Genomic DNA, 12,683 nt, shown 5'->3' with positions numbered 1-12,683 from the left:
GGTTTTGTATCCCACCTTCCTTGCTGTGTAATCCTCATTGTGGCCGTGAGTGTTTCCAGTGTGGGTGAGACTCTGCCTTCATCCATCATCAGAGAGACAGTTGATGATATCGCAGCACCACTGGGATGAGGCTGCTGCCTGTTAAACTGCAGCAGCTCTCGATTAGAAACTTCAGAAAGCTTTCAGAGGCGTCCAAATATGTGTTTTAGAATCAGTGAAGCGAAGAGGTTCTGGAGGATAGAGCAGCACCCTGCTTGGCTGGGGAAGGTGAGGACGCTCGGTCAAGGGGGAGCCGTCGGAAACTAGGTGGCAGCGTGATCTTCAAGCTTTTTTTCCATGTTAGTGGTGGAGCCCTCTGTCCAGGGGACCCGAGTGTGTCAATCGGGCGAGCAGAGTCTGTGGACGTGGCTCCACGGCTCCCACCCCTCTGCAGAATGCCTTCCCTCTGCATGGCCCATCCAGTAACATCAGAACTGTAACTGGGAATCAGCACGTCCCCAAACAAAGCGAGGCCACCTCCTCCCTCCCCTCGTCGTCCCCGTGCTCCCCGCAGCTGGACCAGCAGTCTCGGCCGCTTCCGCCCCACTCTCCTGCTCAGAGTCCAGTTGCTGTGCCCTGCCAGCCTTCCTCAGAGTCCCTTCCTCTCACCTGGCCCGTTCCTCCCTCTCCCTGGACAGGCCCTCAGGCGCTGATGCGAGGTCTCGGGGTGGAGGACAAGGCCGGGGGGTTAGCAGGGGCCTTGGGTTTTAGGAGTTGAGGGCAGAGATCAGGGCAGTTAGTGGCAGCATTAGAGACAGGGCGCTGTTCCCAGAGAGAGTGGCCCGGGAAGGACGGGCAGCGCTGTGATGGGCGCTTTTTCGGAGACTCGTGTCTAAAGCATGGGACTGACCGATTCCACAGATTTTCCCTTTTAAATATTTCAATCTCGGCTTGTTCACTTGAGAGTTAGAAGTATCCGTTGGTGTATTAGGCTTTTTCATAGAGAGCGTGAGGGCCATGAAGCAGGAGAGTAGTGTGAATAGCATAAGCCTCTAATCCAGCACACCCGTGGGACACAGGATAGGGCTTTCCACAGTCCTGCTGAGGAATGCTTGACCGCAAGGACGTGCAGCACTTACTTCCCAGGGCCGCGCAGTAGAGAGATGTAGGTAGTTTGGGGGGATTTTTCTCATAATACATGATCTTGATTCAGAAACGTAAAGGGGCATCTATCTAGACATGAAGGTTATTCGTTTAGTTCACTTTATTTGACACACACACTAATGTGTTAATAAGATTTTAGATACTGGTTATAGAACAAGAATTAAAATACTGGTCTCCTTGAGTTTTAATTATGACATATTTACTATTTCATAGAAAATGTCATTTTGGACATGCAGAAGATTTCAGGGATTAATATAAATACACTTACGAACCCACCACTCAGGCTTTTATTCCTTTAGAAAAGGAAACCCTGGGCGTGCAGATGAAGCACACACTGTGCCCCTCCCCCGTTCTATCTTGCCATGTTACTTCCGCCTCTTCTTTTATTATGCCTCTGCCTCCTCCGAGTTGGCCATAGCTTGTTCTTTTGTTTTTACTGCAATGTGTAGAATTGTTCTCTGTGTGTTAAAATTTTGCATAAGAGGTATCTTACTGTGGGTGTGTTTGCGCAGCTTGCTTCCCTTACACGTGCCGCAGGATTTGCCCTCTTAGCTCCTTTGCCTAACTGCTCATTTGTGACTCTGCCGATCGGCAGCCCCCTTCCCTGGCGGCGCGGCTGTGTGCTGGCTGGCTGTCCCAGGTGACGGGGAGGTGTGCGTCCCCGTGGCTCAGTCCTGGAGGGCTTGGGCCCGCCCAGCCGACTCTTCACGGGGCCAGATTGCAGCTGCTGCCGCCTCGGTGGGCCCTTCGGCCCCTCTCAGAGCTGCCCTGGTAGCGCAGAGGCAGCCAGAGCCAGCGTACTGGCAGGGAAGCTTGACTCCACACCCCGCCCTAGAGCAGATGCCTGGAAGTGGAAGAGGAAGCTGCGGAGTCGACTCTCTTATTTGTTTCTTCCAAGCAAAGTAATTCTGAGCGTCATCTGTTTGACATCTTTTTGACCCAGGATTTTTATTAACTTTTAAAAATGTGTGTGGTCATTTGATATTCAAATTGGGAGAACTGAACGTTTCTCTGCACCGTGCTTTGTTCATTAAAATGGCTTCATGTTTCCTTGCAGAATAAAAGCCGCCCTCATTCCAGGGGGGAATATAACGTTTACAGTACCTTTCAAAGTCACGAACCAGAGTTTGACTATTTGAAGAGTCTAGAAATTGAAGAAAAAATTAATAAAATTAGGTGGTTACCACAGCAGACTGCTGCGCATTTTCTGCTCTCTACAAATGGTAAGAGCTCTTTTCCTTATGCGGCCGTTTGAGTTAAGGCTGTGTTTTTAATTTTCTGTGTGTAGATTCTTTTTGATTTTAACCCTTCTGGAGGTTATCTCTGCTTTAAACTTTGGGGGAGGGTAAACTACTAGGTAGGCAGGAAGAAAACTCAGGTTGAAAACTCGAAGTATGCAAACACACACACACTCGCAGTATTACATTTCTCAACTCTGCAGACGTTTCTACATCTTTACTTATTGTAGGAAACAGAATGTTCATATACAACTGGAAGTACTAATGTTCAAATACTCCTAGCTTATAAACCAGCATAGAACCACAGAGTTTTCTTGTATGATACTCAACTAATAGTGGTGCATGGTGTATGGTTTTTCTTTTAATATGGAGAATGAGGTTTTTATTTTCAGATAAAACTATTAAATTATGGAAAATAAGTGAACGGGATAAAAGAGCAGAAGGCTATAACTTAAAAGATGAAGATGGACGACTTCGAGATCCATTTAGAATCACGGCACTACGGGTATACGTCACATTTTCTTTCAACTAGCCAATACTTGTCATAAATTAATCAGTAATGATGCTTAAGTCATCTGTTTAGAGAATACTGTTAAATAGAAATACTGTGGGGTCTGTCTTCTTGATCTGGAAAGTTATTTGTAATCATTTTTATGTATACTTGTTAAAATGGGGGTCCTCGTATTCTCACAGAAACAAAAAAGTCGGGCTTCCCTGGTGGCGCAGTGGTTGAGAGTCCGCCTGCCGATGCAGGGGACGCGGGTTCGCGCCCCGGTCCGGGAGGATCCCACGTGCCGCAGAGCGGCTGGGTTCGTGAGCCATGGCCGCTGGGGCTGCGCGTCCGGAGCCTGTGCTCCGCGACGGGAGAGGCCACAACAGTGAGGGGCCCGCATACAGAAAAAAAAAAAAAAAAAGTCACATACTAAAGAAAAGACTCTGGTTTAATTCCATAACAAATCCTTCTAAATACACCCACTGCCTTTCACTCTGAAGGTTCAGAGTAGCACATTGGTGGGGTTGGAGCAGATGGAACTCAGCACACTTCCCTGGAGGAAGCAGCGTGGGTTGCAGATTGAGAGATGACCTGTGGACCAGCAGGATGGCCTTCACTGGATTTCCTCTGAGTTAGCTAAGGCAGATTCTGACCAGAATTCCTTGCGCATCAATCCATGAGCAGCATTACTTCTTCTTTTTCTTTTTTTTAAATAAATTCTTCACTCCCTCTTTGGTGCCCCTAGGTACAGTATGAAATGACTGTGTTTTATCAATTCTAATACCTCGATTTTTTTTCACATTTTAACATCTATGAAATTGAGTACAACTTAAAATCTAGTGTCCTGGGGTGGTGCCTTTAATTAAATGGAGTATGAGAAGGAGGTTAAACAAGCTTGAATCCTGCCCAGATGCGCCCTGGTAAGACCCCAGGGTGCTGCCGATGGGCCGGGCCGCAGCGGAGACCAGCGGTGACTCAGAGGCGCTCCCCGAACCGACCGCCTGGTTCATTAGAAAGCTGTTGGCCAGTTGGTTGGTTTTTCAGAGAGGTTTAAAACCTATGTGGAAGTGCGATCTATCAGGTGAAGACCTAGTGAGTGGACACATTGTATTAGTAGCTGAGGAGCTACAGAGGAGGGCAGGGAATTGCAGGAAGCTCCCCATCCCACGCCCTGCAGGGCCCCGGCGCAGGGTGCGTGTGGTGGGTTTCGATCTCTTTCCCCGTGCTCCACTGGCCGCGCGCACGCAGGTGCTGGGGCAGCAGGCGCGCAGCACGGAGTCGCAGCCCAGCGTGCAGGGGTGCTCCCGCCAGGAGCACAGTGGGTGTAACAGGTAAGCACTGCCGAGGAGAAGGGCGGGGTGGGAACTTGGAGGCCAGCGGTATTGCCCTGTTTCCAGGGAGTTGAGGCCAAGAAAGCTGTGTAATTTGCTCAAATCTAAACCCTAATTTGAACCAAGATGTTCTGATCCAAATGGTGGTTTCTCTGTGCCACGCTGCTGCTTTCCCAGCCGTGAATTAGTGACAGTTTGTAGGTGAATCACTGTTGGTGAGAGCAACGCTAGTTTTGCAGTTACCACCATGTCACCTGCTCCTTGGAAACTGTGAGTGCGCTGGAAGGATGAGGCCTGGGGTGCCCTGTGGCTGCACCTGAATCCCCTGTCTCGGCCGCCTCCCCCCTGCACCCGGCACGCTCCCCGTCTCCAGGGAGCCCCCTGCCTCCCAGCCAGGCCTGCTTCTCCACCATGGTGCTCACGTCCGTCCTGGCTGTGGGAAGTCTGTAAGGGCTTCTGAGGCCCAGTCTTCACTCTGGTCAAGGCTGCTGTTCTACAATTAGCCTAACCAAGCTGGTCTCGTCCGGGGCCGTGGTGAAGCATGTGACAGGTGTGAGGTCATCACAGTTGCAGGGTGGGGCGCGGCGGGGGAGAGATCGCAGGCCAGGTCACTCTGTACATGGATTTACCTTTGTGAGTTCATGGACTCCTTTGAACTTTTAAGAGGAAAACAAAATTTTGAAAGGGGAACAGAAATTTTGTTCTCCCCTTAAATTATTTTGGTACCAGAAAGGGGCTCATTCTGTTATCCATATTACAGTTGTCTCGCGTTTTGATTAGAGACTTGTTAGAGGGTATGACAGGTCTGTCCTGTCCCTCCTGGAACCAACAGCTCCTGCACCAGAGGAGGGAAGCGTGCGCTCAGCACTTGGCTGGTTTAAAATGAGAGGAGTAGTCTTATACATGTTTCCCCAAGTTCATTTTTACAGCATTTTGGCTGGAGAAAACTCAATTAAGAGATTCTCTCCTACCCTTTCTAGGTACACTCCTTGGGTTTTTAATTTAAAAAATAGCACACTTTAGTTTTTTGTTGTGATTTTAAAGCTTCTGTTTTCCTTCCCACTAGATGTCAGTGATGCTGGGCCTTTTACCTTTTTTTCTCACGTCTGACACTGTCACCCACGACTGTGCCTTTGGCTTTGGCCACTCTCGTGCCGGCTCCTCCCTCTCGTCCTTCGCCCGGCTGACCTCTCCTCCCTTTCCCTTTCTGTGTGGACGTCCCCTTCCCTGGGAGCCTTCCTGGCCACAGCACTCATCACAGTCGGGGTTTCTGTGCCTTTTTTAAAAAACGTTTTATTGAAGTATAACGTGAGTACCCAACATGCCTCTGTCATCTAAGTGAGCAGCTCCGCTGCCGTCTGCAGGCTGAACGTACCGCGTTGTGGGCACCAGGTCAGGAGAGGGCCTCTCCTGTGTTCCCCCCGCCCAGTCCCTGCACCCCACCCGCCCAGCCCTGTTGCAGGGCGCGGGGGGCGTGGGGGGACAAGGAGATGCACCTGCTCTCACTCTGGAGGCTGCAGCTGCGAGGCCAGAGGAGGAAGGGGGGCTCGACTCAGGCTCCACATCAGGCATCAGTGTCGGGGGCCATCTGCTTGCCGAGCAGCCAGAAGCTGTTGATTATTTGGGGTATTGTCTGTACATGCTGTGCACGCAGATTTGTTCCTTTCTGTTACCTACTGAAAGTGTTCTGATTTTATGCTGCTGGGATCTTTGTTTTGAATTCCTATTTCCTTCCATTTTTAGGTCCCAATATTGAAGCCCATGGACCTTATGGTAGAAGCAAGTCCACGACGAATTTTTGCAAATGCTCACACATATCATATAAATTCCATTTCAGTAAATAGTGATCATGAAACATATCTTTCTGCAGATGACCTGAGAATTAATCTATGGCATTTAGAAATCACAGATAGAAGTTTTAGTATCCTTCATCAAATGGATATCACAACATTTTTATAGGATTGTTCTTGGATAGGTCATTCTCATCTTCATTATACCCCTTTGTCTCAGGGTCTGTCCTTTGTCATTTTTTTCTCCTGTTGGAAGCTCACATTTTCTCTCATTGATTTGTGAGGACTCTAATTCATGAAGGGTTCATTTATGCAGTTGTATCTTTCATGGTTTTCTTAAAGATTTTGTCCCACCGTCGTGCTTCAAATGCCCTTCATTGCAACTGAGATCATAGAATAGAAACAGCATAGAAACAGGCATGTGCTTTCTGCTGTTAGCACTTTTATATATATATATTTATAATGTTTTTTTTTTATTTTTTGGCTGCACTGGGTCTCCGTTGCTGCACAGGGGCTTTCTCTAGTTGCAGCAAACAGGGACTACTCTTCGTTGCGGTGCGGTGCCTTCTCATTGCGGAGCATGGGCTCAAGGCACGCGGGCTTCAGTAGCTGTGGCTCGTGGGCTCTGGAGCGCACACTCAGTAGTCATGGCGCACGGGCTTAGTTGCACCGCGGTGTGTGGGATCTTCCTGGACCAGGGCTCAAACCCGTGGGACGTCCCCTGCGTTGGCAGGCGGAGTCTTAACCACTGTGCCACCAGGGCAGTCCCTGTCTGTTAGCACTTTAAAAACACCTTGGGTCCACTCACAGGGGCCAGTCGGTGCCCTCGTGGCCCCTCCCCTCCCACTTCACTTTCGGCCCAGCTTTGCTCTTTGGCGAGCTCTCTTGCTCTCGCATGAGCTGGGGTGCTGTTCTCTCATCTCTGGGCGTGTCTCCTTCCCCAGCTGGGCAGTGTCCTCACAGGCCTTTGCTGACTGGCCCTCCAGAGCCTGTTGGCCACTCTTCTCCGGCACTCGGCCCTGCGTGCCTCGTGTGCTTCCCCGGACTCCAGGCGGTCAGCGGGCTCAGCCTGGTCCCCGCTCTGCACGGTGGCCTGGAGACAGCCACGACAGCGTGCTGGGCACTGTAGGGCTCCAGTCCCTCCAGGGTCCCTGCCCACGGTGTCTGATGTCTGGAGACTTGAGCTGTAGTGTCACCAAGGTTTTTAGCTTCCTTAGTTGTGATCTGTTCCTGCTATCCTATCTTGGCCCAAAGCCAAATTGTACACGTCCTTGTTTTTCCAGTTGAGTGATTTCTGTATTTGGCAACCTACCATGTGACGTTGTTCTGACGACCTAGAGCAAGCTCTTGGTGTCAGATACTTAGCAAAGCAGAATCTTTTGGAACCTGGCAATACTCGTGTGTCTGTGTCATTTTTGTGGTTGTTAGTATGGGACTTTTGTGCAGATGGGCACTTGCTTGCTTCCTTATCTTTTAAGGTGTGTTATGTTGCTTTGAAAGTCTCTTCCTAGAACGCTAGCAGTAGCAGCGAGAAGAAGGCAGCCTCGTGTCTACATGGCTGTAGCCCCTGTTGGCACGTTACTGGAGTCTGATTAGTGTATTAACATAGATCCTCTTACTGGTGTACTCGCGGGCATACAGTACTTGTAATCGCCTCCTGCACACCTAATCTCTTAAACCTCGTCACATGGGTTATCTCATGCCTGCGAGCGCCCTGCCTTAACTGTGCGCTTCAGACATCGTGGACATCAAACCTGCCAACATGGAAGAGCTGACGGAGGTGATCACGGCGGCTGAGTTCCACCCACACCAGTGTAACGTGCTCGTCTACAGCAGCAGCAAGGGGACCATCAGACTGTGCGACATGCGCTCCTCCGCCCTGTGCGACCGACACTCCAAGTGTAAGTGCCGGGCGTGTATGTAAACGTCCCGTCTAGAGCCCGTGTTGCCTGGGCGCTGAGCCACCTCCAAAGACTTAGAGGTGCTTTTTGTTACGCATGTGCCTGCGCGAGCACATAGGCCCGGCCTTGGTCCTTGCAGCGCTGCTGGCGGGATGCGGAGCGAGAGGCCCTGCTTTTGTGGCACCGCGGTGGAGCCCGCAGGGCACTCCTGCCAGCGCTTCCATGCGGTGTCCACCTCCCTGGGTGGGCCCAGTGAGAGCCCCTTGTCGCCTCCACCTCTGTGCACTAGGACCTCTGCTGAGGCTGGAGACACAGTCCACCTGTGACCTTTCTCGGCTCTCGGAATGGGCTCTGTGCCCAGAGAGCTTCGCTGAACTTGAAGCCAGTTCCCTCGGGTGAGAGTCTAGTCTTTAATCCACTGAGTCTTGAAGTCCTTCTAGGTGAGGAGAGCTTTGGTTTTGTTTTTATTTTTAGCCATAACCAACAAGCCCTAATTTGTAGAAAACCGGAAGTCTGTGTGTCACAAGACATACAGAGTGTGTCCTGAGAACTTTGCCAACACGTTCCCAAGTACTGAGCAGTGACGCCATCCCAGCCCAGAACGCCATGGGTTTTCGTGTTCTGGACACTTGGTCCTGCGGCTAAGTCAGTGTATCTATCGGTCAGTCTGTCCAGAGTGTCTCCCGTCGTAAAGTGGGGCAGCTCCAACAGAGCCTGATGGGAAGGGTCCTTGATGACTGGTTCTAAGGAGCCTTTTTGCCTCATTCTGTCTCTTTTTAAGGCTACAGTGTAGGAGGAGGGGGTTTTCTTTCGGTTTTATTTTTTGGTTTTTGGCGTTTGTGGTTTTCTCTCTTTTTTTTTGGCCACACTGCGTGGTATGTGGGATCTTCCCAAGTCCGGTATTGAACCCGTGCCCCTTGCAGTGGAAGCACAGAGTCTTAACCACTGGACCACCAGGGAAGTCCACTATAGTGTGTTTTTTTGTTTTTTTAATTTATTTATTTTAATCATTTATTTTTGGCTGTGTTGGGCCTTCGTTGCTGCTTGCGGGCCTTCTTTAGTTGCAGCGAGCAGGGGCCGCTCTCCATTGCGTGTGCGGGCCTCTCATGGCGGTGGCTTCTCCTGTTGGCAGAGCACGGGCTGTAGATAGGCCCGCGGACTTCAGTCATTGCAGCACGTGGGCTCTAGAGCACAGGCTCAGCAGTTGTGGCGCACAGGCCTAGTTGCTCTGCAGCATGTGGGATCTTCCTGGACCAGGGCTCGAACCCATGTCCCCTGCATTGGCAGGCGGATTCTCAACCACTGCGCCACCAGGGAAGCCCCTATAGTGTGTTTTAAAAGAACTTTGTACTTTAGTAGAATTCCTGCAATGAAAAATTACGTCTTTTCTAATGTTTGGCCTATGTTTTCAAGACAACACTCATGAGTAACAATTTTAGGTTCCAAGAGTAGTTTTATTTGTCAGCAAAGTTACTTATTTGAGTAAATGCTCAGAGTATTGCCACCAGCTTGCTTATAATCAACTTCAAATGTAGAGTCAACAAACATAGGTTCCTACATTAAAAAAAGAAAATCATAAGCTGCTGCAAATGAAAGGAAGTACAGAAATCCTCACCCAATTTCACCAAGCCATAGGCTCGACAGTGCACTGGAGGCTCTGGGGTCTGGCGCACGGGCAGGGGGCAAGTGAGGGGGCACTCGAGTTACTGCTGAGAAAGCAGAAGTGTCAAGGAGAGAGAGGTCTGCCAGGGAAGCCTGGAGAATCTTTCTGAAACTAGTAGTTTGGTTTTCTTAGCATAAGTCTCGACTGTTGAATAGTGAAGGAAAACCCCTTTCCTGACAGGCTTTGGCAGATGGGACTGTTCCAGTGTTAAAATCTGACCCAGGCGTTCGCGGCTAAGGGCTGGGCCCTGCAGTGCACTCGCAGGCTCGTCGGCCCCAGGGCGCTCAGGGCACCGTGTCGGCATCTCCTGTAGCGCCCTTTGTGTCTTTCTGTGCCAGGGACAGGATGGGACGTGGTTTGCTAGGGACTGGCGTTCCGAGGATCTGCAGGGAAGCGTCAGGTTAATGCAGAGGCCTCACCAGGACGCACTCAGAGTGCCCGAGCAGCGTTCTGCGTTGCAAGCCAGGGCCTGGGTGAGCCTGGGGCCTGTGCTTCAGGAAGATGGGAGGTCGCAGCAGTGTCAGGGGAGGGCCCGAGTCTCGCTTGGACTTTAAAATGATTTGTTCTCTGATTTATAAACAGAAGCTGAAAACATTGTATTTTCCAGTTTTCGAAGAGCCGGAAGACCCCAGCAGTAGGTCCTTCTTCTCAGAAATAATCTCCTCTGTGTCCGACGTGAAATTCAGCCACAGCGGTCGGTACATGATGACCCGAGATTACCTGTCGGTGAAGGTGTGGGACCTCAACATGGAGAGCCGGCCTGTCGAGACCCACCAGGTGAGGCCACGGCATGGACCCTGCCATGCCTTGCACGCGACCGTCCCTCTGACCTTCCTGTACTTTCATTAAGGTCCACGAGTACCTTCGAAGTAAGCTGTGTTCCCTGTACGAAAATGACTGCATCTTTGACAAGTTTGAGTGCTGCTGGAACGGCTCCGACAGGTGAGACCTGAGTCGTGACCAGGCCCGAAGCGCGCTGATATCCTCAGAGGCGGGCCGGGCTGCCAGGACGAGTCCCGATGGGCTTGGTTTTCCAGGCCTGTGAGGTGGCCATAGCAAGGTGGAAACATGGGATGTCTGAGCACACTTCTCACCTTGCTTATGATTCCACCTGTATGTAAACAGCAAGCGTAGTACGAGGTTCATGTTGGCTGTTTTTAAAACGCTTAGTGGATGATAATTTCTTATTTTTTGTTGTTTCCAAGATGAGTGAAAGGAAGGCGGTGGGGAGGTTAGTTCCTGTGGCGTGTGTGGGATGGCCATGTTCCAGTTTGCCTTTGGGGACACGTGGAGGACGAGACCTCAGAGTCGCTGCTGTGCTTGGACAGAGTCGGGGTGACTGGTGTGACTCCGTGGTCTACCTCGTGATGAGGCGGTTTGAGGCCTCCGCCACCTGTTCGTGCACGTCTTAGAGGTGACGGCAGTTCCGGTGCTGCCCAGAGGCCTGTGTCTCACATGCTACGAAATGTCACACCTCACGTGATGGAAGGAGATGCTCTTGCATCGTCTCTGATGGGTTCTGTGCTGTGTGCTGCTTGTCAAGGGTGTCAGTGAGCAGAGGACCTCGCCACTTTCGGAGGGACTGACGGACATTCTGAGAAACCCTTCAGCACAAACACCTAGAAACATCAGACGTCACACCACAAATCTCTTCGTGGGTATAGTTGAGCTCACAACCAGTAAGGCCAAGAGTGAAGAGGAAGCAGGAACTAGAAGGGAGCCCTTGCTGGCCTCAGGGCACCAGCTGGAACCAGGAACCTGCAGCCCAGGAGGGTACAAGAGCTGTGGCCCTGGACCCACACAGGGTTGGCAGTTGAAACTGGGACCCTCGGGGTTATGGAAAAGGCATCCATCTACGTTCAGATGCATCCCAAGGGAAATGTATCTGTCTGAGACCTTGGATTGGAGTGGATGAAGTCCCCTGACCTTTGTGACCATAAGCCTCCCTCCCCCCCAAGGACGTGTGTTTGTATTTGTACTGACCTGGAGAAGCTCACTGAGGGTAAAAGTCCCAGCAGACAGGCAGACCCGGGCATCCACACTGTCCACAGGCTGACGTGCCACCTGTTAGCGTCTCCTGCTGCAGACACGGGGCCCCTGGGTCAGAGGAGAGGACTTCACTCCTCACAGCATAGCAGAGCAGCGTGAGCTTGGTCAGAGTGCCTTGCGGGGGTGACACAAGGGGCCTGGGCAGAGGCCACTCACGTAGCGGGGTTGGCCTCACACCGGCACACACTCAGCCTGGGGGTCAAGCTGAGAGTGGTAAACAAGGCTGCAGCCCTGAGATGTGGCCCAGGTAGAGAGCACTGAAGAAACGCATTCTTGGCAAACCCACTGAAAACACATAGGGGTGCCCGGCACCCATGGCAGATTTGTCTTTCCCAGTGCTCCAGGGCTCAGGATTTCCCCAGATTAAAATCAGTTAAACAGGAGTTCACAGGTGAAAATCACCGAACACATGAAGGAAAGCCAGTGTGAGCAAGCCAGCAGAAACAACCACAGAACTGTGACCTCTGAGAAATCAGGTACTGAAATCATATGCCACAGAATATAAAATAAGAACGCGGAAATACTCACAGGTTAAAGGACGGGACCAGAACCTGAACGTGGAACCACAAGGCCATTAAAAACCACCCAGGACATTTGGAAAAGCATCATGCAGGACTTCTAGAAATGAAAACTGTAGTAGTTGAAAAATCACCGTGTGAATTTAGCAGACCCCGTGAAGCTGAAAAGATCTTGAATTAGTGAACTGAAGATGAGAAATATTTTAAGAAGAGAGATCAGGAGAGATTATCCAGGATGCAGCTCAGAGAGCCAAAGAGACAGAAAAAACATGGAAGGTTGGAAAACACGGAGCGTCAGATAAGGTCCAACGTAACCTAAGTGGAGAGAAGTGTCCAAATTGGAGGATTGTGGAGAAGTAGCGGTTAAAGTGTGAATGGCCAGGAATTTTCTATAACTGGTGCAAGTCTGAATACACAGATTGAAGAAGCACGGAAACCCACACCCAGATCATAATGAAGTTGCAGGGCACCAAACACAGAGATCTTAACAGCAGCCGGGGGAGCAAAGACCCATTGCCTTCGGAGAAAGGCGTTCAGACCGTGAGCAGACCTCTCGG

General features: G+C 50.8%; 1 protein-coding gene across 2 annotated transcripts in view; it reads left to right on the top strand.

The window, feature by feature from the left end:
- PPP2R2D (protein phosphatase 2 regulatory subunit Bdelta) overlaps positions 1 to 12,683 on the top strand; it is a 44,494-nt gene that overhangs the window by 28,078 nt on the left and 3,733 nt on the right. Inside the window, exons 4-9 of one of the 2 annotated variants that reach the window (XM_081226125.1) lie at positions 2,201 to 2,366; positions 2,774 to 2,886; positions 5,949 to 6,126; positions 7,732 to 7,896; positions 10,167 to 10,336; positions 10,410 to 10,501. In XM_081226125.1, coding sequence (XP_081082251.1) covers positions 2,201 to 2,366; positions 2,774 to 2,886; positions 5,949 to 6,126; positions 7,732 to 7,896; positions 10,167 to 10,336; positions 10,410 to 10,501 — 884 coding nt within the window. The remainder of the gene's footprint in view (positions 1 to 2,200; positions 2,367 to 2,773; positions 2,887 to 5,948; positions 6,127 to 7,731; positions 7,897 to 10,166; positions 10,337 to 10,409; positions 10,502 to 12,683) is intronic. The other variant, XM_081226126.1, reaches the window with a different exon arrangement.

The sequence above is a fragment of the Mesoplodon bidens genome (genome assembly GCF_964165515.1).
Source record: "Mesoplodon bidens genome assembly, chromosome: 1".
NCBI classification, from domain to species: domain Eukaryota; kingdom Metazoa; phylum Chordata; class Mammalia; order Artiodactyla; family Ziphiidae; genus Mesoplodon; species Mesoplodon bidens.
Note: the sequence above shows the minus strand (reverse complement) of the source record. Positions and strands in the feature narration are given on the sequence as shown.